The sequence below is a fragment of the Thunnus maccoyii genome, chromosome 12, assembly GCF_910596095.1.
Source record: "Thunnus maccoyii chromosome 12, fThuMac1.1, whole genome shotgun sequence".
Lineage (NCBI taxonomy): Eukaryota > Metazoa > Chordata > Actinopteri > Scombriformes > Scombridae > Thunnus > Thunnus maccoyii.
Window position 1 is genome coordinate 31,850,480 of NC_056544.1, and position 26,925 is coordinate 31,877,404.

Consider the following 26,925-nt stretch of genomic DNA (forward strand, 5'->3'; position numbering starts at 1 on the left):
CTGTATTCATATAACACCCTGTAGTTTTCTGGCGGAAACGCCCCCCCCCCCCCCTCCTCCCCCGAAACCCGCCCCCCTCCTCAGCGGCCCTGTGCGGGTCAGACAGGAACAACATGGCGGCGGGAGGAGCGTTAGCCTCGGGACCAGTCGTTGTCTGAAAGACTGGAGATCCGGCAGGATGAACCTCTGCGCTCAGTACCTCCGGTAAGCTCACCGCGGGGCTCTCTGTCCGCTCACATGTGAGACAGGTGAGCTCAGAAACTCACAGTTTAACCGACAGGTAAAGAGTTTCGTTCGGTTGCTAACGCTGAAGCTAACAGGCTGGGGAGCTACATGTTAGCATCATATATCAACAAACAATCGATGTTGCTGCCTGTCGCCATGTTACACACATCCAGACAGATATGTATAGCGTTGGATACACTCTGCTGTTATTATAGATTGATTATAGATAAATGTAATGTTAACTGTCCGCTGCGGGGCTAAATTTAAGGCTAAATGTGCGTTTACCCGCCACAGAGACGCGTTACTCGGTGTGTTGTTGCTAGTTAGCTTTAGCTAGCTAATGTTAGCGTGTTGCTGCGTATGTCAGAGTAGCATCAGACAACTGATGCTGTTACACATTAAAGATGCTTCAGCTTCATTCACACCTGCTTCTGTCAGGTATAACTGCCGGTTAAAGGGTGCCTAGCTGTGTGTTTAACTGTGTGTTTAGCTGTGTGTTTACATGCGTTAATTAGCAGCGGGCGGTCAGAGCTTAATGTGAGCTACATGTACTGAAGGTTTGTTGTTTGTACGTTTATCGTCGCATTTTTGGATCCAGGGATTAGTCTGAGCCCGCTGCCCCCCCTAACAGACATCTGATATCAGCTGTTTCATGTTTAAATGAAGCCTCGGCGGGTGGAGTGAAAGCAGACTAGCTGTTAGCTCCGCTGCACTCAGTGATCTGTGGATTGACAACAATGAGGAAGTGCTGCATGTTACCGTGGTATTTACATGTATGCAGTCAGGTGATGTGTGTGTCAGTGTCAGGTTGTGTTTGTATGTGTGTGTGTGTGTGTGTCCTGTCTAACCTCCTCTCCTCTGTTTACATCCGAGCAGACAGGCAGAGGCCCTGAAGGCTGACATGACAGGTAGGTTTGCACCATCACACGTTCACCTGTGTGGAAAGTAACTAAGTACATTTACTCAAGTTCTGTATTTAAGTAAAGTGTTGAGGTACTTGTACTTTACTTGAGTATTTCCATGTGATGCTACTTTCTACATTTCAGAGGGAAATATTGTACTTTCTACTCCACTACATTTATTTGACAGCTTTAGTTACTTTTCAGATGAAGATTTGACACAATGGATAATATAACAAGCTTTTAAAATACAACACATTGTTAAAGATGAAACCAGTGGTTTCCAACCTTTTCGTCTTTTGACGTCTTACAAAAAGCAGTGTGTAGTCGGGGTCACATTTCACATGTCTATGAGTTGTTAACAGCTCCACCAAATAGTGATTTTTCCCTCTAAACTTCTCACATGCTTTCATTTCAATAAATGTTCAAATGATCCAATATTTCAGCAAAAATCAAAGATTAGAGAAAAAGTCCAAAAACTGAAAACAGATTTGTGTATCAGAACTTTGTTTTTTCTTCTTTCCTCTCCCATTAATCATCTCACCACCCCTCAGATTTATCTGCTGACCCTTTTGAGGGGCCCGACCCCTAGGTTGGGAACCACTGGACTAAACTAGCTAACTGTATATAAAGTAGTGTAAACTAGCTCCACCTCCAGCAGCTACAACAGTAACATGCTGCTCTAACACTGATGCTTCACTATTAATAATCTAATGATGTCATATATAATAATATATCAGTCAGAGGGACCAAACCACTACTTTTACTGCAATACTTTAACTACATCAAGCTCATAATACTTATGTACTTTTACTGCAATACTTTAACTACATCAAGCTCATAATACTTATGTACTTTTACTGCAATACTTTAACTACATCAAGCTCATAATACTTATGTACTTTTACTGCAATACTTTAACTACATCAAGCTCATAATACTTATGTACTTTTACTGTAGTAGGATTTTTCATGCAGGACTTTTACTCATGATGGAGTATTTTCACATTGCTGTGTTGGTACTTGTACTGCAGTAAAGGATGTGAGTGGGTATCTCTACTCTGCATCACACCAGACTGCTTTGTTATTCACATGCAGGCAAATACTGTGTCTTGACTTAAGGACCGTGTTCACAGTCAGCCAGCTGAAATTGTGAACACATTCATCTGACTTCTCTGATTCCAGCTTGTTAAATGTGAATATTTTCCTGTTTCTTTAGTCTCTATGACAGTAAACTGAATATCTTTGAGTTGAGGACGTCATCTTGGACTTTAGGAAACACTGATCAACATCTGTCACCTTCACATTTTCTGACATTTTATGGACCAAACAACCGATAATGAAAATAATCGTTAGTTCTAACTCATCTAAATCATAACTGATTCGTTAAATTTTGTATTTTATTGCTGCTGAAGTTTTCTTGTCTTGTGCGGCGATTCATCTGAATAGTTTTGAACCACAGTCTCAACATAAGATGCCATAAAACATGTTGGTTTTTGGTGTGAAACCTCAGTCGTCTATGTGATGTTATCATAGACTAGTGACAGGCCTGGATGTTTAGTGACCAGACTGGTTGATTGACAGCTGACTTTATATGTTTGTAGCGTCCAGCGTGAGTCTTTTCCTCACAGCAGCACCAGCAGCAGTTTCTCAGTGCGGTTGGCTTCCTGCCAGACCGTCTGCTAGTAGAGAAAACTACGTTGAGCCTGCAGCACTCGGTGGTTTTTACTTTGATGTTTGTGGTCGGACTATCTGACACATCTGACACTGACTGAACGGCTCCGAACACGACGACAGCACGGCAGCGTCTTTGATTTCACTCTTTATGTCTCTGAACACATTTGCTCCTTAAATTTGTTCCTCCAGTCACAGCAAATCACTGCAGAACAATCAGAATCAGATCTAACTGCACAATATGACGATATATATCATAACTGAGATGATTTTTATACTGATTGTTATCCCTTTTAATAACTCGGTTGTGTAAAATGAAAGTGAGCAGTACAGAAACGTGTCTCTATCGCAGAGTCTTTCATTTTTATATCACAGTAAACATGTAAATATATAATGTGACAAATGCATCAATGTGATTCCTAACTAGTTATTTTACTCTAAACACAGCTAATTTCATTAGCGATTAATCTGCTCTTTATAATTTCCTGCAGTCGAAGCTGTGCGACAAAGAAACGCAACAAATTCTGACATTTGAGCAGCTGAAACTATCAAATATTTGGCATCTTTACTTAAAAAATGAATGAAAAAGATCGATCGATCAGTCATGATGTGATTTGTCGTTATTTTTTTTTACATTTTTATAGAGTGAATGATTAATTTAAAAAAACAATGAAATACAGCTGATCATTAAAATAATCCTTAATTACAGCTGTTTGTTATTTGAGAGTCGTTGCTGTTTGTCACATTTACTGAAGTTGTTTAAAGCTTTTTCATCTATTTTGTTAACTTTAAAGACTGAAATAAATTAAGTTGTTTGAAATCTGTAGATATTAGTGTCAGGTCGATATCTGAGTGTCAATATGGAAACCTTTTTCGTAGATATTTTACTTCAAAATGTCACAACTAGAGGCGTGTCTGAACACAAAGACGTTATTCAGCAAAGCACAAATAGTGGTGTTTGATACGAATATTTGTTTCATACAAATCATTTAGAAATTATTTGTCAAATAGCAGCGCGCAGGTCGGTTACATCACTATCTCAGCGTCTCTCCTCTGCTCCGCTGTGACGTCTGTCAGCATGAAAGGAAGGATGTGTGATGATATCGTTCAAAGGAAGAGCTGACGAAGTTCTTATTTTGAAGACGTTTATTAGACGATGGCCATCGGGTCCACTCCATGTACAAAGATGGTCTGGGCACCGTACCACTGTCGGTGCATAGCTTATATGGGGTTACACATCTGTATCTTATCACATGAATAACATAGGTTTTCCATGGGCACTAGGTCAGTTGGGAACCCTCCATCAAGTAATTGACAGCTGTGTCACAACAAACCACATCTGGAACAGTTCCAAACTTGACCATGGATCCATTGTTTGTATTTCTAAGGTCCCCCCTGAAGGGCTATACCATATTACCTAAGGTGACATGCAGACTCTGAAATGTTTATGTCACATGTCCAACACCCAAAATCAGTAAAATACATAGGGTCAGATAAAAATCATACTAACACAGCAGGTCTCAGTGAGGGGAGTCACATCCACCTGCTACATGACTCACGTTTCCTTATTGAGTTGGGATTGGTCCCCAGAGATAAAGCTGAACTACTGACACACGCTTCAATACTTATTGTAACATTTTAATTTTCTAAAATTAAAAGCGTAATAAAAACAAACACAGGATTTTAAAACCTCTTTACACGTTAATTTGAATACAAATAATTTTGCTGCCTCAAACAAATACAGATACAAATACCGGGCTCTCTGCACATCTCTGGTCTAAACAAGAACTTTAAATGTGGAGTTATCATTAACTATTAGTTGTTTGGTCTATAAAATGTCAGAAAATGTTGAAACAAATGTCTCGTTTTGTCCACAACTTAAAGATATTCAGTTTACTGTCTTACAAACCAGAAAATAATCACCTATCAGAAGCTGGAAGCAGAGAAGCTGGAAGCAGAGAATCTGGACGTTTCCTCTCACAAATCGACTCAAAATAATTAAATGACTAATTGTTGCAACTGAATCGATCAGTAAACGAGACGGTGAATCTGATCAGACCAGACTGAGCTCCAGTCTTCATCCTCAGGGATCATAACGATCTGCTTCCCACCAGCAGTTGTTTATCAGACTGTTCCCGCTCTGTCGTGCAGATTCGAAGCTGGGGGCGGCAGAGGTGTGGACGTCTCGGCAGGCCCTGCAGGATCTCTACCAGAAGATGCTGGTCACAGACCTGGAGTACGCTCTGGACAAGAAGGTGGAGCAGGACCTGTAAGCTGCATCATCATCATCATCATCACATGACACACACATCATCCAGGCCTGCCGGAGCTCAAATCACTTACATGTTTATTTTTTCCTTTTGTGTCTACCTTCAGGTGGAATCATGCGTTTAAGAACCAGATCACCACGCTGCAGAGCCAGGCCAAGAACCGAGCCAACCCCAACCGCAGCGAGGTGCAGGCCAACCTGTCGCTCTTCCTGGAGGCGGCCAGCGGCTTCTACACGCAGGTGAGACTCAGGCGGTCCTCAGCGCCACCCGGGTATGATCCTGTTTAAAAAACACTGTCTCTCTGATTGTCCAATTTAGTTTAGTACCAAAAGAAACATAGAAATATATTGAAAGTGAAAGTTTCCCGTCAGCAGCTGGTGACTGAACTGCTGTTTTCTGTGAATCTGGTCCAGTTTACAGCTGGTATTAACATCCGGCTCAGGTGATCCCATCACTAGTGGACAGCAGCTCTAAATACAGGTTTGAGGACTGATTGAGATCCGATCACTCAGACCACATTCGGAGGTGGTCTGGACCACATTGAAGGACGCCTACTCAGCTGACGTCCTCTATTTTCTGACAGACTAGACACAAGATCCTCCGTCCAAAACTGTTCAACTGGTTTGATAACAAGATAAACAAATAATTTAGTTTTTCATGTGAATTAAAAATGTAATCCACCTCCTGTTTCCCTCTAACCGGTTTCACTCTTCAAACCAACAGTTAGAATAGAAATGAAACCATTAATTTTTCGCTTGTCTGTCTAAAAACATATTTCAGAAGCTAAACGTTGTTAGATAGTTTCCTCTGTCCTGTCAAGTTGATAACGACAGTGTTTAGTTTTGCTGCTGGACATGATGAGATCAGGATTTATCAGGATGCTGCTTTGGACGTGTAGAAGAACATTAATGAACATCAGATCCTGACCGACGCTGTCGGACATTTAAACAATGAAGTTATGCTGCTGTGTCTCGTGTGTAAATGCACGCTGCAGAGAGATCGCTGCATAACTCAGTCCGGTTAATAACCAACGAGTCTTTGAAAAAGGAAATGATGTCCGTGTTTATTTGCATATAGAGCGGGGAAGTGAGATCCCATCACATGTTAATACCAGGTGTAAACAGGACCAAAGAGAAATAAAACATGTTTTTTTTCTGTCTTGTCAAGCTGCACATGTTGAATGTTTGCAGTTGTTTTTATCTGCAGGACATCAGGAAGCTATTAGTGCACCATGATGAATTTATCTGAATGAATCAGTGATCAAAGGAAGTCGAAGCAACGAGCAGAAACTAAATATTTGTGAAACAGATTCTTACATGTGAGTTTGGTGACATGATTCATCTTTGATTTGTGTAAATAGTGTCAACAGACTGATGCAGAGCAGATCCGCCGAAAACTTTCACTTTATGAGAACCATGAATGCTGGAGGTGTAAGTGGGTGTTTTTGATGAAGAGGGAGCAGAGTCTGACGATGAAGCTCTGGTTTACTGTTTCCTTCACAGGACGTCTGTGTTCAGTCTGACTTTTTAAAAACACTGTTTTCATGTGAAATTGTCTCATTTTATCCAGAGAGCTCTGAGAGAGAAACACCTGAAGAAGAGTCCAACATTTAAACTGCATCACTGTTAACGTCTGTAAACCAGTAGGACTGAATCATTATATATCGATTAGTCTGACAAAAGCTCAGAGAAAATCACATCAACCGTGTTACATCTATATTATGACTTCAACAGGCGACACACACACACACACATCACAGCGATCAGGCTAACGTAACGTTGCTGCTGCTGTGTGGTCTCAGTTACTGCAGGAGCTGTGCACCGTGTTCAACGTGGACCTGCCGTGTCGCGTCAAGTCGTCTCAGCTCGGCATCATCAGCAATAAACAGAGCAACACCAGCGCCATCGTCACGCCGCAGCCCAGCTCCTGCTCCTACATCTGCCAGCACTGCCTCGTCCACCTCGGAGACATCGGTGAGTAAAAACTGACAGACCAGCAGAGGAAGGAATCTGCACAACGTGATTTAACAATTAACCAATCACAGCCCTCTGACATCATCAGTGAAATTATAGAGCAGCAGCAGTCCTCTTATACAAGACGGTTAAACTGTTAAACAGCTCGTAAAGGCAGCGGAGCACCAGCTCCTCCGAGCTGACGCTGAGCTGATGGTAGACTGAGAGGAGGAAGAGGAGGAAGAGGAGGATTCGTTAACCAGTGTCGGGTGTACGTTGTTCAAGTAGTGCATCATCGGGGTCGTCGTTGTGTTGAAGGCATTACAATGTTTACAATGAGCTTCGTTGTTTTTTGGTCGCCTTGCTCTCTTCATGTTTACTTTCGTCTAGTTTCCATGGCAACCCGCCGGCGACTGAGTATTCATTTTCCCTCTTGAATTTAAATTGCGCCCTCGGCTGGTTGCAGCACGAAGTGAAATTCATTTCAACTTCAAGACACACACATAAATAAAGTACTTTGATACGAACGTTAAACCGATCTAATTCCACGTGATCGAAAACATTCTGAACGATCAATTATCGATCATCGATTAATCACACCCATCCCTACCCCCCAGAGACAGTCGTGTCTCTTCAGAGGTGAGCTAAGTTTTCCTAATTGAATTTATTAATTTATTAATACTCAGAAAACTGAACAAAATCCTAAACTGCACGTGTTTAATATTTAATATTTGTAGCCGTCTGAGCTGCTGCAAGTGAAGCTTGATTATTGTTCACTAACAATAAAGGATGAAGATGATAAAAGAGCCCTAATTTTGCTTTGGTCAGAATAATTAATCAATGAAATGAACAGGAACATTGTAGTTTTATGATGTGAACTAGCTCTGTTAAACCAGACTTATTCATAAGAGAAACTCATTTTTGCTCTTTTCATAGAGGCCATGCTGACAAATATAAATTATATTTTATAATGAATTTATTATTTTTTACGGAGAAATACAAAAATTAAGGTCCATATTCTTAAAACCAACGACGATGAAGAAAAATATATCACGGCAATAATTAATGATGTAAAAACTGGATCATTCAGGGCAACAAATGTATCGTTAGTGAACAATATTCTAGCTTTTCAGAGTATTAATAAATGAATAAATTCAATTAGGAAAACTCAGCTCACCTCTGAAGAGGCACAACTGTCTCTGAGGTCACAAAGACGTTATGAGAGAAGCACAGGAGCACACTGATGATGTCAGAGGGCTGTGATTGGTCGATGGCGATGTCGATCCAGGAACACGTCGTCGTGCTGTTTCTTCCTTCCTTTCTAATACTACATTTCCCATCAAAGATCGTCCGAGTTTCTGGTTCTTATCTGATCGTTTTTTTTGTCTTTCAGCACGTTATCGTAACCAGACCAGCCAGGCGGAGTCGTACTACCGACACGCCGCTCAGCTGGTCCCATCAAATGGTGAGTCTTGACGTGCTGCTCTTTGTCAAACGTCTACTGGTTGCAAATCAAATCTGAACAGCTGTTCTTTGAGGCTGATTTTGTTTGTAGTGTGTCTGGTTGATGTGGTCTGACGGTGGTCTGTGTCTCCTGCAGGTCAGCCGTATAACCAGCTGGCCATCCTGGCGTCCTCTAAAGGAGACCACCTCACCACCATCTTCTACTACTGCCGCAGCATTGCAGTCAAGTTCCCCTTCCCTGCAGCCTCCACCAACCTGCAGAAAGCCCTGTCCAAAGCTCTGGAGAGGTAACGCAACCTCACACACTGTGATAATCACACTGGTTTAATTTACTTGTTTATCATCTCAGTGAGAATCAGCGAATCAGAAAATGTCTCCCGAATGTTTCTTTAGAGTTTAAATTAAAGGGAAAGTTTCATTTGTGTGAAATAAATTCTCCTTCTTGTGTTTGTGCAGCCGTGACGAGGTGAAAACCAAGTGGAGCGTGTCAGACTTCATCAAGGCCTTCATCAAGTTTCACGGTCACGTCTACCTGAGTAAGAGTCTGGACAAGCTGGACGGTCTGAGGGAGAAGCTGGAGGAGCAGTTTCAGGTAAAACACAAAAACAACCTTCACTCTGAGAGGTAAAAGCATTTTAAAATCCTCGTTTGATGACCCGGCTCCTGTGTGTGTGTGTGTGTGTGTGTGCAGAGGCTGATCCTGCAGAAAGCCTTCAGCTCTCAGCAGCTGGTCCACATCACTGTCATCAACCTGTTTGAGCTTCATCACCTCAGAGACCTGACGGCTGACGGCAGCGAGCAGAGTTACAGTAGCGAGCAGCAGATCAGCTGGTTCCAGCTGCTCGGCCTCTTCAGTAAGAACCAGAGTCACACTCATGCTTCTGCTCACACTGGTTCTACTGGTTCAACTGGTTCTACTGTCACTTCATACTTCCAACACAAACTCTTTTTTTTGCTTTTCGTCGGGGACTACAGATGCTACAGATCTTTAATGTTTCAAACTGTCCCATTCAATAAATAAATCAATGAATCGATACAATCACTTCTCAGGCCGTCTGCAGACAGACAACATGAAGAAGTGAATGAAGGTTATTTTGATTCATCGTTTAGTGAAAAAATAACCATCAAAGTTTCCCAGAGTCTGAGGAGACGTCTGCAGATGTCTCCGTTTGTCTGAATGTTGTTTAGTTTTTTAGTTTAGTTCATTTCTGTCATAATAATTTTAAAAAATCTCCCAAGAATCAAACCAAAAAAACCACAAAGCTCTCGTTACAGAGCTGCGTTCCCATTGGCCAGTTACTTGTGGGGGGCGGGTCAGTCGACTTCTATTATTTCCCTCCAACAACTCAGACCTGAAACTGAAACAAGTGAGCACAGAAGAGAAATCCTGAAGTGAACATATTGTTCTGTAGTTTTGTTTTCGAAGTGAATTTATTTTGATTGTTTGGAGATTTTGTTGAATTATTTTGACACAAGATGTTTGTCAGAGCAGCCGAGTCCTTTCAGTAGCTTACAGATTATACTGATAAATCAAATATATGAACATTATGTTACTACGGCAACAGTTGACTGATTAGTTGATCAACTGACAGTCATTTACTGGTTGCAGCTCCTCAGATGTGAATATTTAAAGCTTTTCTGTGTAGTTTTTGACTGTTGATCAGATAAAACAAGAAGTTTGATGACGTCTTTTTGGCCTTTAGGAAACTTTAACAGATAGTTTTCACTGTTTTCTGACATTTTATAGACAAATTGATTCTGTTAGTTGCATCCCGACATCACTAATGTTGTTTAATTCTTATAAGAATGAAACAATATGAATGTTTTGATCATAAGTGGAACATTTAGAAGCTCCGATGGTCTAAATATCTACAGACTCCTCTTGTGTATTCTGACTATTGATCGATGATTTGAGTTTGTTTGAGTGTGAGGTGAACGTGTCTGACAGCAGCTGATCAGTCGTTTCGTTTCTATGTAGAAGAATTTAGAATCTAAGTCGGAGCTGCAATAATCAGTCGATGAATCGAATCGTCGATCTGATTTAAGATCAGACGTTTCAAGTGTCAGATTATTTTATCTTTTATCTGTTTAATGTGATAACAAACTGAATATCTTTGGATTCTGGACTGTTAGTGGACAAAACCAGTAATTTCACCTCCGGCTGTTCGGATGTTTTATGTTTGTTCACTATTTTCTGACGTTTTATAGACCAATTAATCAATCGATCGTTGGGATTCATGATTATCACTGATTGTCTAGATGGAATTTAACAAGTGACTCGATCATAAAACAACATCATTAAAACAGAAATAGTTTGTTTCTGAGTGGAAGCTTGAATAGATTGATCTGATAACACTTTATTAGGGCTGCAACTAACCTCAATGAGCCTGATGTTGGTGATCAGTAGGCTCTGTTATCTCTTTGGCAACAATTTTGATTAATTGATTAATCGATACTACATTTTATTAAATCAGATCCAACAGGATGTTAATGTTTCTGTGACTTCCTGTTGCAGCAGTTCATCTCTAACAAGTCTATTGATTATATTACCTATAAATATTATTTATACAGCAACTTCATACTCAGAGGGACAATCAGACAATTTAAACAACAGTTGAATATTAAAATACATTGAAAGAGAGGAGGTAAAATAAACTGACATGTATGACAGGACAGATGTGTTTCCCGCCGTGTTGAGGGCCAACATGGCGTCTGACATGACTTCCTCTCCCCTCAGTGTCCTTCCTGGGTGTGATGTGCAGCCGAGCTCTGTTCAACAAGAACCGCGGGGAGGAGATCATGGGCGAGTGTCCTCTGCCGGCCATCAAAGTGTCTCTGGACTGGCTCAAACTGAGACCCAGCGTCTTCCACGAGGCCGCCGTGGACAAGAGGCAGTAGTAAGTCCGTCGTCATTTCCACCGTTGTAGTTGAAGACTAGATGGATCAGCTCTGAACCTGAACTTTAACTCCTCTTCGTCTTCCTGTCGTTCAGCATCTGGCCCTGGCTGGTCTCCATCCTCAACAGTTTCCAGCCCAAAGAGGACGACGTGTCCTGTTCCTCAGGTAGGACTGATGAACGTACGGCTGCACTGATACCAACATCAACTGATCAATACAGGCTCCTCCTCAGTTCACTCGACAATTATTGTCATTTTTCACTCAAAATTAGTTTTTATTTAAGTTAATGTGTTTGTGTATGAATCGGCTCTCAGGTTTAGTTGACTGTATTAATGATGCACGATATTGGATTTTTTGCTGATATCCGATATGCAGATATTTCCAACTCATTGTGGCCGATTGCCGATAGATGCACATATTTTTACCAGCTGGCTGAGGAGACTATTATGCGTTCAAGCATAGATTGAACTAAGTATGATCAAGAAAGACAATATATGAAGGAAGAACTGAGGAAGACTGGAGTTCAGGAGCTCAGCATTAAAACTTTAATGAACCTGCCAAGTGGGAGCAGCAGTAGAGTTTTCATTGAGTTTATTAGACAGACAGGATTAATGTGTAGGATTTAATCTCTGGTCCACACTCCGGAGCAGAAGGTGGCTGTAATGCACCTAATACGCTGGTTGACAACCGCCGTTATAAACCAAAAAGATTTTTTTTTCCAAACAGAGTGGTACATCCTGTCAATGAAGGTGTTTCCTATCTGTGCAGCCGAACTTAGACAGACTGTTTCACCCTGACGGTCCCGGTGTTTCCTCCGCAGGCTGCACTCAGCTGCCCATCAGACCAGCTGCTTCTTCCGGAAGCAGCGGGTCTGATGGGCGGCTGAGTGGAGTGCAGCCTGCGGAGTAGGCACCGGGACCGTCAGGGGGAAACAGTCCGTGGAGGGAGGCGCAGTCAGGCGGCGGAGGAGAAGGCAACAAATCGGCCTCATAATCGGCAGAAATGGCCGATGCCGATATTTCATTTTAGAGCTTTTATCAGCCGATACTGATGACGTGCCGATAATATCGTGCATCCCTAGACTGTATTAATGATGGGAGAGTGTTGATGGTGAAGGTGTGTTTGTTTTCTCTTCAGTGACGCCCCTGCCAGAGGAGTTTGAGCTCCAGGGTTTTCTGGCTCTCCGGCCCGCTCTGAGGTACCGACTCCTTCCTGCATTCATTCATTCATTCGTTCATTCGTTCATTCGTTCATTCGTTCATTCAGTAGTAGGACGACGAATCAGTCAGGATGTTTCTATAATGACGCCTGTTGCTGTCTCAGGTCTCTGGACTTCACTAAAGGTCATCAGGGCATCCTGGTGGACAGGGACGGCCTGCCGGTCCACACCCGCCACCAGAGGCTCATCAGTCTGGGGAAGTGGGTGGCCGACAACCAGCCGGGGTGAGTGTCAATCTGCCGGCTGATGGATAAATCACTGACAGATGCATCATTATTTGTCAGTTACTGAAGTGATTCGAGGCTCGTTGTCACTTTGGTTTGGAAACTGTTACTGTAGCTTAAAGCTTCTTCAGTTCGACAGGTTTGGTTTTATTTTTCTGTTCCTGCCTCCAACCTAAAACCAGGAGGAGGAGAGAGGCTGACAGATTATCTCTGTTACTCTGATAATTAGAGCTGCAAAGATTAGACGATTAACAAAATAGATGCTGATGAATTTTCTGTGAATCGATTAATTGTTCTTAAATGTGAATATTTCTGGTTTGAGTTTCTTTGGGTTGTGAACTTTTGGTCGAGACAAAACGAGACATTTCAGGTTGCAGCTTTGGGAAACAAAGCAACAACTTCTGACATTAACAGACTGAATGACTAATTTATTCATGATAAAGTAACTGACAGATTAATCTACAATGAAAATAATTGTTAGTCGCAGCCCTGCAGATCCACTGGGGTCAGTTTTTCTTCGGGGCTACTTTCTACTGACTGTGAGTGAACAGAGAACATTAGCAGCTGTATTTATGACTTTTTAAAGTTGGAGGTTTAAAGCAGCTGGAGGCAGCAAGATGTTTTTACTGTAAAGAAGTGATTCCCAAAGGTTTTTTTATTGATTTTTCTTTTCTGCAGTGTTTCACTGCAGGAAGGGAGAAATAAGCAATAAACTTCATAATCACCGTATTAAAAACCCTGAATAATCAATTAGTCGTTTGGTCCATAAAATGTCAGAAAATACCGAAAGATGTTGATTAATGTTTCTCAAAGCCCGAGACGACGTCTTCAGATGTCTTGTTTTGATCACAAATCAAAGATCTTCAGTTTACTGTCATAGAAACTAAAGAAACCAGAAAATAAACACATTTCAGAAGCTGGAATCGCAGAACTTTTGTATTTTTTCTTACAAAATGACTCAAAATGATTAATTGGTTATCAAAGTAGTTAGCAATTACTTTTCTGTCGATCAACTGATTTACTAATCGTTGCAGCTTGCAGAGGCAGAGTCCAGCGTAGCATTTTTTCCCCACTTGACCAGTAGATCAGTTTCACTGGTCTGGCAGCTTTATCACTATGTCTTCTGTCTACAGGCTGATCCAGTGCCACGTGAGCGAGGATGGCCTCCTCATCTTCATCACCGATATTCCAGAGCAGGCCATCGAGGAGCCGCAGGAGAAGGAGGCGCCGGTGCTCCAGGAGTCGTCCAACGGCGAGCAGACGCCCATCGACGGCGGAAACACGGGGCTGAAGTCGGTGCTGTCGGCGGGGAAGACGCAGAGCTCGTGGCCGGACGGTAGCGACCGGCCCGTCGTCACCTTCAAGGAGAACATCAAACCCCGAGAGCAGAGCCGCGAGCCGACGCGCAACCATCACCAGAAGGACGGTGGTAAGGAGCGCCGGGACTTCACCAAAGGCAACGGGGCCGCTGGGAAAGGAGAGCTGAAGAGAGACGGGAAGAGGAAGAGTGAGCTGAAGAAAAGCGGCCACGAGAAAACTTCTGATGCTGGAAAACAGGTCAGAGCCCCTCGTATGATATATTTAAGACTAATCATTTTAGCTTAATCTGTCAGTTATTTTCTGGATTAATTGATTAGTTTACTGTCACAGAGACTAAAGACACCAGTAAACAATCACATTTAAGAATATAAATGTGAATATATTTGAACGAGTCGTGTGACGAGGTTCGTTCTTCTTCAGGTGAAAGCGCAGGTGGAGCTGAGGAAGACTCCGGTGTCTGAGGCGAAGAAGACTCCCGTCACTCAAACTCAAACCACCTGCTCCTCCCAGTTTATCCCCATCCATCATCCTGGAGCGTTCCCACCCCTGCCCAGCAGACCTGGTACACACACACACACACACTTCTATACTTTATTACTGGTTTATTGAACTTCCTGTTTGCCTTGTTGTGTTCAGACATTAAACACTGATACAAGTTTCTTCCTCTGCAGGTTTCCCTCCCTCGGCCTACGTGATCCCTCCCCAGGTGGCGTTCCCGGGGCTCCAGGTGAACCCGGGCTTCACCTTCTCCACCGGAGTGTCCGTCCCCGGACCTTTCCTCCAGCCGGCCGTCCACACTCAGGCCGGCACCCAGGTCCAGGCCGGGAAGCAGTCCCACATTCCCTACAGTCAGCAGAGGCCCTCGGGTCCGGGTCCGGGTCCGGGTCAGGGGCCGGGGTCCTCGGGCCAGGGGCCGGGGCAGGGACCGGGGCCCATGAATCAGGGGCCCTCTCAGGGTCAGCAGCCCCAGGCCCAGACGCCCTCCCAGCAGGCCTTGCAGCAGTCGGTGCAGCTGCAGGTGCAGGTGATGAGCCAGCAGCAGCAGTCGCCCACCAAGCCGGTCCAGCAGGTCGGGATGGGCAAGAGTCCACCTCACCACCCAGGGCTGCAGCAGGTGAGCTCTGCAGTCCGTACAGCCGCAGCACCCTCCGAACACGTCCACACCAAGCTGCGTCCACATTAATCACATATTAAATGTGTTCGATATGATGATATTAATGGTAGATTAATGGAAAACAAACCTGCCGAGCAAAACAGAAATACAGATAATTCCCAAAATCTATGAACTCTAAATAATAATAACAATAATAACAACTAAATAATAAGTAAATAATCTGATTAAAGTTTATTTTTGTAAACATAACAGTAAAAATTGAGCAGGAAGCTGAAACATTTCGTTTCTGTTCTCAGCGTTTGCAGATGATGTGATGTTTTATAAGTGTCTATTAGGGAAACAGATCAGATCCTGACTATGGATGAGTATCGTTAGGATTTTATCAGTACTATTACTCTTATCAATAGTCCTATCAGTTCTTTTTCATTACTTAAGAAATGCTTTTTAAAAGTATATTATTAAAAAAAAATACATTCAGAACAGGATTACAAATTATTTATATTTTCAATATAAATAAATATTGTTTCTAGAGCAGCAACAGTAAAGTCACATTATAAACTCAACAATATCTCACTGGAAACTAATCTAACATGTCAATAAGATCAATAATATTCCTGACATTAAAATACTGAGTAAAGACATCAGTCAGGATCAGTTCTTCCTCCTGGTTCGTCTCAGCCTGTAACTCAGTTTACAAGAGTTTGACTAGTTAGGGACTGAGCCTAAAAGGCAGAGGACTACCCAAGGACGAGGACCCTATTGTTTTTTGTGTGTTTGTTTGTTTGTTTGTTTGCTTCTTTCTTTCTTTCTTTCTTTCTTTCTTTCTTTCTCTCTTTATTATTACGCCACTTAAACCCTAAATTTGACCACCTAACGCTATCTCCTTCGAGGGCGTTAATGGTATTGGCTTCAAACTTTAATAGATGAGTTATGCTGAAAAAACGTTCACATCCTACAATGTAAACCAATGGGGAGGCAATCTATGGGCATGAACTTTGTGTCAAACAGAGGCTTCTGATGTCTAAACCATAAGTCTGACCACTTTCAAACCTGTATCAATGGATTTGCAATGAAATTTTCTACCAAAAAATATGATTTTTAATGTTAGATTTGGCCAAAGTCATGGGATTTATGAGGATATTTCATAAGAAGCGTTCTCTAAAATCCTCCTCTCCAACTGCTCCTGGTGATGTCACTCCCTCAGTGCTGTGAAACATTCCGCAATACACACTCATTATAAAATCACAGGAGGAGCAAGAAAAGACTAAAACTCACACTCTAATATCTCAAAAACAATAAAAGATAGAAAACACATGTAAATTCAAGATTTGTGGGTCAAAGTCTTGTGACTCATTTAAAGTTCAAATGAAGTTTGTATCTAAAACTATGTGGAAGCAGTAAATGTTCAAAAAGGTGTGGGTTCACTCACACTCTCCATTCAAATATATGAGTATTTTTCTGTGTCCAGCTGCAGTTATTTATTGTCTCTACACACCTGACAGTACACATACTTGACCAGGTCATGTGGGTTAAAAGTCTTTCCTTTTCTAAAAATAGACTTGATGAAAATTAGGAAAATAATTTGTTTTACACACAAACTCATCAAGAGTTTTCACTTTACTAATTGAAATTCAAGTGAATGGACCCAAAACTTGCATGATTCTGATGACACAGGTGTGAACAAGACAGACATGTCTCACCCTGCAGAAAATTCTCATCCTGTCAATCAATCTTTCAAAATAAAAGCACACCACACTTGTAATAAATATCCCTCATTTTTAAAAAGCAAAATGATCTGATCCTGACGGGCCAGAGTGCGAGGTCCCGACCAACGCTGCTTGCAGCTTTAATTTTAATAAATGTTCCAAACTAAGCTGAACAGTTCAGCTACATACAGACAACTTCAGGTTTATTAGCCAAACCAGCGCTGTGGTTGTGTGAAACATACTGGTGGTGGATGAGAGGAAGTGGAGAAGGTGCGCTTGGTTTACGTTCAGGAGAAACACTGAGATCAGATCCCGACAGAAGGGGGTCCAGTGACTGATGTTTGCCTCTGTGTGTTCTTCGTGGTCTCAGCAGTACATGCAGGTCCAGGACCAGCCGACTCAGATGTGGAACCAGGCCCAGGCAGCCCTGCAGAAGATGCCCCCCATGCAGATGTCGATGAAGCAGCCTCAGCAGCAGCAGCAGCAGCAGCAGCAGGCCTTCTACATGGCGGCTCAGGACCCTCTCAAACTGTACGAGCACCAGCTGCAGCCGCCCGCTCAGCCGCAGCTCTCCAACATGGACAAGAAGATCAAGTACCCCGACGTCAAGATGCAGGACTTCTACTGGGAGCCCTCATACAGGATGGGGGACGGTCTGGCCGTGATGGCCGACAGGATGAAGAGGCCGGGCGGTATGTGTTCGGAGCAGGACGCCGCCGCTGGGCCCCGCGGACCCCCGTTTGAGGTGAGCCAACTCAGACAGTCAGAGAGGAGGAGGCGCTGCGGTCCTGCTGCTTTTCTGTCTCTGTGCTGCTGTTTCTCGCCATTTTTCCCCTCAGTGTTTTCTTTTCTCTGTAGAAAGTTTGTGCCAGCTGTTACAGATGTTCAGCACAGTCAGTCTGAGGACCAGAGCTTCTTTAAAACCACATAAAACTCAGCTGGACTTCTACTGAGCCGCAGGGTTTATACATACTTTATCCAAAACATTAGAGCTGCAGCTGATGGTTGTTCTCATTAATCTGCATCTTTTCAATTAATTGATTAATTGTTTTGTCCATAAAATGTCAGAAAATAGTGAAAAATGACAAATATAACAGTCCAAAACCCAAAGATACTTAATTTACTGTCATATATAGAAAAACAACTTCATGTTTCAGGAGCTGAAAACAGAAAGTTTTCACAGCACTTTTGCTTAAAAAATGACTGAAACGGTTCATTAATCAAAGTAGTTGCTGATTAATGTCCTGTTGATGGACTAATCAATTAATCAATGAAACATGATTCTAAATTGTAAATCTTAACTTTTCTCTTGTTGGTTCTCTGGAGGGAAACTTTAATTTCTTGAAGTATTGTTGCAGTAATCGAGTGTCACTGAGGACTTTATAATAACCTGCAGGTTTCTGGAGGTTTCTGGAGGTTTCTGGAGGTTTAGTTTGGTCGTAGACGAGGGTTTCTCTCAGGTTATTGATTAGCAGAGATGCTAAACATCTGTGTTGTGGCTGCAATCTTAAAAGATGTTGCTCAGAGTTATTTTACTGTGATAGATGTGGATCCTGACATTAAACAGTAGAGACATATCTGTAATGTTTCTAAATACGGCTGCAACTAGGCAATATTTTCATTATTGATTAATTAGTCGATTATTTTCTTTATATTTTTAGTTGTTGTTGTTGTGTTTTTTTCTGTAAAATGTCTTCATATGTCAAAGAAACCAGAAATTTTTCACATTTAAGAAGCTGGAATCAGAGAATTTAAATTTTTTTTTTTCTTACAAAATGACTCAAAAAGATTAATTGATTAATGGACTAATGGTTGACCTTTAAGGCTGATTGTAGGAGTGATGTGTTGAAGCAGGTGGACTGTGACCCTGCCGGCTGGTTTCTCTCTTGTGTTCAGGACTCGATAGACGATGACTCGGTTTGCAGTGTCTGTGTGTTTTTATCTTTACTGTGTTGATCTGTACTCAGCTTTCAGCTTCTTTGTAGCTTTCAGCATAACTTTCCTTCTTTCTTCCTCTGTCTTACCGGCTTGCCTTCTTTCTTTTTCTCTTCTTCTTCTTCTTCTTCTTTTTTTTTTTTACCCCTCACCCTCCTCCTTCCTCTTCTTCTTCTTCTTCTTCTTCTTCTTGCTTCATCTCTCACTAGGACAACAAGAGCTCGCCTCTTCTACCTCCTGACCTGTTAAAAACTCTAGCTGATTTTGAGGAGGAGGAGGAGCTGGTCTTTACTAAGCCTCCTGATTTCTTCCAGGCCTTGGCTGGCCCTCTTAGCACTGCTCCTGGACCAAACATATTTGTATGTAGCCCTGTCTTCCACATCCTCAACCCCCCCCCCCACCCCCCCGTGCACCCCCCCACCCCCCCGTGCATCCAGTCCCATCCTGGTCTAAAGCCTCACTGCTCATCACCGTCCATCTCTTCACGTCACAGAGCTGCAGTCTTTCACATGTAGTGATGCTAGTTGAAGTGCAGCTGGATGATATAAACAGATTATGTTTTATTTCCTGCAAAATGCATATTTTAAACATCATGTTTTTCATGTGCAAGACAGTTGAGCACAAATAACAACAAATACAAATGAATCAAGTTATTTCGACATATCATTCAGCCATAAGTTGTAGTGCAGAATATCAAAGATCATCATGTGTCAGCAGACGACTTTATTAACCAAACATCAACTGTCAACATATTACAAAACAACTAAAAAAGAGAAATGTGTGTCTGAAAACGTAATAATTCAGCTTCTCTCATGTAGTAATAATAATAGAGTTGTGAGGAGATATTTGTGTTTGGATCAACATGAAATTCTGCTGTTTAGAAAACATCTGGTTCTGTAATTTAAATGAAGCTACGAGACTTTAAACATAAAGATTTCAGAGTAGAAGTTAATTACGACTCCCAAGATGCATTTCAGCAACAAAAACAACCAATCACAGAGATTAAAATTCAGTCACGTGCGCTGCTAACGATCTGCAGATTAAATCAGATCCCTTTTTAATTTCTTCGCAGCAGCAGCAGCCAAGGCTCATGCGTGTTGTAGTAATTCTTAGCCGTCCGCCAAAAAGCACATTTACAGACAAAACGTGATTTCTAAGAAACAAAGTGTAAATAATATAAACCTGTAGCATCGTTTCATTAACCAGTAGAGTCCTGAGATCAATTAAAGAAATGTTTGAAAGATCCCTTTTAATTTCTTCGCAGCAGCAGCAGCCAAGGCTCATGCGTGTTGTTGTAATTCTTAGCCGTCCGCCAAAAGCACATTTACAGACAAAACGTGATTTCTCAGAAACAAAGTGTAAATAATATAAACCTGTAGCATCGTTTCATTAACCAGTAGAGTCCTGAGATCAATTAAAGAAATGTTTTGAAATGAGAAAACAGAATGAAAAACAGTCGAGGAAGCAGCAGCTCCGCACACTTCACATCTCTAGAACGAGAAAAGCATCACGAAGCTTGGGCTGTCAGTAGCTTTCTGTTAGTTAAACTGCTTTAATCTCACGCTGACTGAATGTAAACGCCAAAAAAAAAGAAACCTGCATGTTTTAAAAGACTTGAAACACAAGAATATAACAGATAAAAAGGATCAAACGGCTACAAATCAAAGATCATCATCTAAACCAGACTCTTATAAATGTTATTAATTTATCCTGTCAGTGGTTTCTGTGGGAAAAGAGACAATTGGACCACTGGTATAGTTCATCTTTTATAAAACTCAAGCTAATAAAGATTTGATCAAAGAGTTAATAAAGTTCTGAAAATGTTTCCACATCCAGTAGATTTATATGAACTCAGACACTTCAGCTGCTAGTTTCCACCTGCAGCTCATTAAATCTAAACATGTTTATATGATTTTGCAGATCTGTGTTTGTGATGATAGATCAGATTTGAGGTCAGAGGTCGTATATATATCTCTGTGTGTGTGTGTCGGATGATTAAAACATCCTGCAGCTCTGCTACATAATGAACGTCATCTGTCTGGTGAGACGTGTGTGTGTGATGTCAGACAGCCGCCGCCGCCGTCTTGTTTTTGTCTTCATCCCCGTTTCTGTCCTTCGTCTCCGCAGCTGCCAAACCAGGCCAGGATGGAGGGCGGCCCCGAGGTCGTCAGCCAATCATCTTCTCTCCTGCCCATATCTGGCTTCCCCATGCAGGTCAGACTCCGTTAAAAAACACACAAACATCATCATCAAAAAAAACAGCCTCGTCGTCTGAGATCTCTGCCCCTTTAAATTCACTAAAAACTGAAACTGAGCATCACTGCTTTTAAAATGAATAAACATCTGCTTCATTAAAAATCTGCACTGTTAAATACTTTTTACCTGCATGTGATAAAATGAAAAGAACCTTTAAAACAGTCTGATATCATGAAAACAGTTTAATGAAGGTGAAGTCTGCTGTAACGTAGTTCATCCACCAGAGGGCGCAACAGATGTTTATTCAAACAGAAAATCTGAAGAGTTAAAGGTTTAAATCAGTGAATCTGATCAATATCACACAGCTGATCAGTGATTGACATCAGATCTCAGCATCACTTCACTGACATCTCTGTTCAAGTTATTTATAGTTAAATATTATATATATATATATTGAACAGGATGTGAACAGGGATGAAAGAGACACTGATGTGTTTTATTTAATTTATATTAAACTATTAATGAATGACATGATGGAGGAAATATACAGGAAACAATCAAAAACATGTTTAAAGATACAATAACTAGATGAGAATATCCAGCGAATCAAGTCCAATATTACCATCAAACTGTTGTGTTTATTGATAAACCTGCTGAGTATCTTCCAGATTAATCGTTTGGTCTTTTTACAACTGTTCAGAAATGATCTCAGTGTTTCTCCACCGGGCCAACAGAATCTTTTCTTTAATACCAAAAATAACGCCAAATATTCCTTCATTTGGAAATCAATAATCATCTGGGTTTGGGAGCGTCAGTGCGTCTGTGTCGTTGCCTGGGAAACATGATGTGAGGAAAAGGTCGGAGCTGTAACGTCTGTGTTTGTGTGTTCAGGAATACAACCAGAACAGCATCTTCAGTCAGGCGTACGGCAAGAACCTGCCGCCCAGCTCCAAGCCCGACGCTCCCATGATGCACCAGGAGCCCTCCCTCTACTCCCTGTTCGAGGGGACTCCCTGGTCCCCCTCCCTCCCCGCCAGCTCAGGTACGTCTCACCTTCGCCGCAGCTCACACTCGCTTCAAACGGTCAAACGTGTGTCTGATGTATTACGCTGTGCTCTGATTGGCAGACCACTCCACCCCGGCCAGCCAATCCCCTCACTCCTCCAACCCCAGCAGCCTGCCGTCCTCCCCCCCCACACACAACCACGGAGCAATGCCCTTCTCTAACTTCGGGCCCATCGGTACTCCGGACAGCCGCGACCGCAGGGTGGTGGACCGCTGGAAGGCCGAGAAGCCGGGTGAGGAAACAAAAACACACATCTAAAAGTTTATCTGAAGCCTCAGCGTCCAAAACACTGTCCGAGGAAACACAAAGAGGGAATTTGATGCTAAAAAGACTGTAAATGTGTCAGATATCCACTTGATATGACTAACTCAGACTGCTGAAGCTAAATAGAAGCATTGAAAGCACATTTGAAGTATGAACAGTATGAACAGACACCTGACTACTGGTTTAACTGGAAACTTGAGCTGCAGCTTTGAGAAATATTTCACTTTACCTGACAGGTTAAAAAGAAACAGTAATATAATACAAATATAATATATAATATTTGTTGATTTATTGATCTTTGTGTCTGTTTCCATGGTTACAGTGCAAACAGTTACTGCTAATAGTGGCCTCAGCGTGACTTTTCATCGTGCACATGTGCAAAAATGTAAATAAATACAAAGTAAAAGACAATAACAGCCCATATTATCCTTCTGCTTGCATCACCCAAAGCATGATGGGAACTGTACTTTCAAAACTTTCTTACTTTAACTTTTTTATCCCAAATAGATAAGAAAACAAGCAGCAACAGCAGAGACAGATATAAAACACACTGTCAGTACGTTCTTGTGTCTCGACTGAGGCTCAGAGTGTCTTTATCTTTGTTCATGTTCACATATTTACTGTTGAATACAAACTGATGTCATTTCCTCTGAAAATAACAACACATGCAGGGACTCTGCTGTGTGAATTTACGTTGCGCTTTGCTTCCAGATGTTGACCTGTAGTTGTTTGTTTGTTTGTTTGTTAGGAGCCGTGAGCGGCTTCGGTCTGGACTACCTGCCGGCTGCAGCTTCCTCTGCAGCTTCAGACACCAGCTGGCACCAGGCCGGACCGACCGGCAGCTCCTGGACCAATCAGGAGTCTCCAATGGAGGAGTCGTCCTCCACCGTGCTGCTCGACAGCCTCAAGGTCCTTTTTACTGTCTTTGTTTCTTGATTAATCGATTAGTCGTTTAGTCCATAAAATGTCTGAAAATGGTGAAAAATGTGGATCAGTGACGTCATCGAACGTCTTGTTTACCGTCATAAAGGACAAAAGAAACCAGAAAATATTCACATATAAGAAGAATCAGAGAGAAATTACTCAAAATGATTAATCGATAATCAAAAAGGTTGCTGATTAACTTCCTGTTGATCGACTAATTGTTGCAGCTTTTTATTGATCCAATCATCGTCCAGGAGAACTTTGACTCACTGAGCCTGATGGATCGTACAGCTGGTGATCAGCTGGCTGTTATCTGACTGGCAACAATTTTAATGATCAGTTGGATCGTTTTTGACATTTCTTTAAGCAAAAATTGATCATCAGTTTGTGGCTTATGTTTGATACTTTCATTCCAAATTGAAGGAGCAGATACAGGCTCAATAATAACGTTTTAATAACGTTTGGACAACATTATAGATGCAAGTTAATGCAAATAAATGAAAATGAGACCGAAGTTCGAGCTGCAGCTGACTATTATTTTCATTATGGATTAATTGGCGACTGATGTCTTATGTTTTTGTTGTGTTAAATGTTTTGTTTAAGGAATTAATTGATTATTAAAATTGTTAACAATTAATTTTCTGCCAATATTAATTTTGTTACACGATCAATAGCATGAAAACATTTTTGATAATTAGTTATTGATCAGTTGTGACGTATCTGTCAGACTCTCATGTCGGTTAGCATGATGCTAACACTTAGCTCCTCTCCGCAGTCCATCTGGTCGAGCTCCATGATGCAGCCGGGCCCGTCGGCGCTGGAGCAGCTCCTCCTGCAGCAGAAGCAGAAGCAGCAGCGAGGTCACGGCGCCATGAACCCGCCTCACTGAACGGCCGGCGAGGCGGCGCTTTGTGTCCGGACGTCAACGAAACCACCACCAGGAGAAACGGGAGGAAAAAAAACAGTTTGACGAAGACGAGCTCCAACTAAAAAGGGAAATTAAACCGGCGAGAGAGAGAAACGGTGGAGGCTGGGGAGGCGATGCGACCCCCCAAAGAGGCTGAAACACCAACCCCCCCACCCCCCTCGGCTGTCGAGGAGCGGTGACGCCCCTCCTGGATCGGAGGGCGCGGGATCTCTTCATCCGCGGTGCCACGCGCCACGCCACCGCCGGGTTTCCTTCAACCCGCGGAAATCTGAACATTGAGGAACACAAACCCCCCCCTCTCACCACCACTACTGCCCCCCCCGGTTTGGACAGACACCACATCTACACAACTCCTCTCTCATCTTTGTTTGGAACAAAAAAATAAAATAAAATTAACCGACCTGCTGGACGTCTGCTCGGTGCGGGAAGAGCGCCCGTTTTTTAGCGTCTCCGCCGCTGCAGACTGAAGCAGGGGAGCGTCATGAGAGAGCGAGGACGGTGTGGTGGTCGGGTTCAGGGGGGAGGAGGTCAGGTGAAGCAGCGGGGGACAAAAAAACAGACTGGACTTTTTGATCTCTCCATTCATTTTCATTATTGTGGAGGAGGAGGAGGAGGAGGAGGAGGGAGGCTCTCTGTAGCTGATTGGTTGAATGAAGGAAGGAAAGGAGGAACAAACAGCTATATAAATATATAAATAAATATATATTGCCATAGTTGGACTTTAAACGGGCCTCGTCTCTTAGTCGTGTGGTGAGAACCGGGACTGGACGCTGCTTTGCGAAGCAGCCAGGCGTGAAACTCGCCGCTGGCTCGCTCGCTGGCCGTCCGTCCTGTTTTTTGAAGGAGGAGGAAGAAGAGGCGCGAGGACCCCCCCGAAGGGACGCCGTCGTGATGCCAGTAAACACATCACAGCTAAGACAGAAGGACGAGGGAGAGAGAGGAGAGAGGGGGGGACAAAGAACAAAACAACCCCGTCAAACTTAGGGATAGTGTTACTGTTAGCTTCAAGAGATTGCAGATATTAACAAAAAAAACAAAACAAAAAAAAAAAAAACAAACCTGTATTTTGTGATTTGTTCGTAGCAGTTTTAGCTTCACGCCCGCTGAGGTGAACACAGGTATGTCTTTTAGCTTCCTGCTTGAATATTTTTCGGGGGTTCTCTTCCTCTCTTGGCCTCTTCTTCCTGTTATTTCTTTGATTAATGAAGAAAAAAAACAAAACAAACAAAAAAAAAAAACCAACGACTGCTAAACTGTAACCCTGCTCGCTTACTTAACCTGCATTAACTGTTCTTTTTGTTCATGTTCTGCCTTTTTACTAGTTTTAAGCAGCTCCGTCGGCTCTGCTGTGCCTGCTGCTCGCTGTCCAAGTTACTACTGACTGCTGTACAGGTGAACGACAGACAGACAGACAGACAGACAGACAGACAGACAGGTAGCTGACTCAGCCTGAATGTTTTCCACTAACTCTTCTTCAGTAACCACTACTGCAGCTCGCCCCTGTACAGCAGTGTTTTTATGAATCGTAGGTCGTAACTAAAGCCCCCCCCCCCTTTTTTTCAACCTGAAAGGAACCAGGAACTGTGGAGCCACATGGACTCAACTCAGGAACTAAAAGTCCACATTTGTGCAGGAACATTTGATGAACCTGAAAAATTAAGCAATTAGGTTAAAAAAAAAAAAAAAAAAACTACAATTTTCACACTTTGTGGTTTAGTTTTTGCCCTGAATTTAGTTTGACAGGCAGCGATAGTTCCTGAACCATCAGACAGCACTGCTCTGTAGAGAAAACACTTTTTTTTTTTTAGGTTCAGGAACTCAATTTAAAGTTCCCTAAAAAGTTCCTGTGGTGGAAAAAAACGGGCTGCTGAGTTCTGCTGAGTTGGGTCAGTGGAGGGTTTCTGTGGTTTCACTCTTGTAGGACCTTTATATACTGTCAGTCCTGGTTGTTTAAGAGCCAATCAGAAAGCAGCGGGTGACAGCTGACCAATCAGGATGCTCAGATGCGCCCTACCCCCCCCCCCCCCCCCCTCCATGTTCAGGCTTTGGACTGCAGCACTGTAAGTAAACCCCTGTCCCGTGTAGACCAGCAGGAAGCTGTTTTCTATCTAGAACGTGTAACACACTCATCGTTTAGTTCCAACGGATTAAAAAAAAAAAAAAAAAAGCCTGTTTTTATTTTCCCGTCGGGGGCGTTTTATTAAAGCAGACTTCAAAGAGACGTGTCTATTTTCCGTGTGATTGTGCTTTTCATGTTGCATTTACAAAAATGTATTTGAAAAATAAAGATAAAATATTATTGAATGTGAGAGGACGAATTTGGCCAGAAGTGTCGAGGAGAGAAACTCGTGGATCTGAGCTGGACTGGTTCTGGTTGCCTTTTTTTTTTTTTTTTTTTTTTTTTTTGAGTAAGAACTAAATGGACTCGGATCTGTCGATGACATTCCACTCTGTGAGAAGTTTGGGAGGTTTTCAGGGCGGCGAGTCCTCGTTTTGGTCAGATCTCTTTTTGGTGGATCTGAGAGCTTCTGATGGTTCAGATCTGAGCTTTGACTTCTGAGGCTTTTTTTTGTGTTTCTGTCTCTCTGTAGACTTTCAGAAGTGGTGGAATCAGCCTTTCAATAAACGTTAACTATGTTCTCCCTTGA

The 26,925-nt window shown here is 42.4% G+C and overlaps 1 protein-coding gene across 4 annotated transcripts; it reads left to right on the forward strand.

The window, feature by feature from the left end:
* The first annotated feature begins 77 nt into the window (after positions 1-77).
* smg7 (SMG7 nonsense mediated mRNA decay factor) lies at positions 78-26,925 on the forward strand. 4 transcript variants are annotated; one of them, XM_042428243.1, is made up of 23 exons: positions 78-204; positions 1,102-1,133; positions 4,949-5,066; positions 5,174-5,306; positions 6,869-7,040; positions 8,413-8,484; positions 8,620-8,770; positions 8,940-9,075; positions 9,175-9,337; positions 11,221-11,380; positions 11,476-11,546; positions 12,519-12,579; positions 12,705-12,824; positions 13,958-14,381; positions 14,565-14,706; positions 14,816-15,258; positions 17,335-17,709; positions 19,109-19,258; positions 21,027-21,113; positions 21,987-22,137; positions 22,223-22,393; positions 23,174-23,334; positions 24,125-26,925. In XM_042428243.1, the coding sequence occupies exons 1-23, from the start codon at positions 179-181 to the stop codon at positions 24,236-24,238; spliced, it is 3,633 nt and encodes a 1,210-aa protein (XP_042284177.1). In that variant the 5' UTR covers positions 78-178; the 3' UTR covers positions 24,239-26,925. The 4 variants fall into 4 exon arrangements, with proteins under 4 accessions (XP_042284177.1, XP_042284176.1, XP_042284175.1 ...); XM_042428242.1 differs by having other exon boundaries at positions 17,338-17,709; XM_042428241.1 differs by lacking the exon at positions 19,109-19,258 and having other exon boundaries at positions 79-204; positions 17,338-17,709.

Coding starts and splice junctions, on each gene's coding strand:
- smg7 (XM_042428243.1), top strand. CDS start 179: ATGAACCTCTGCGCTCAGTACCTCCG. Junction 205..1,101: donor CTCTGCGCTCAGTACCTCCG/GTAAGCTCACCG, acceptor ACATCCGAGCAG/ACAGGCAGAGGCCCTGAAGG. Junction 21,114..21,986: donor TATCTGGCTTCCCCATGCAG/GTCAGACTCCGT, acceptor TTGTGTGTTCAG/GAATACAACCAGAACAGCAT.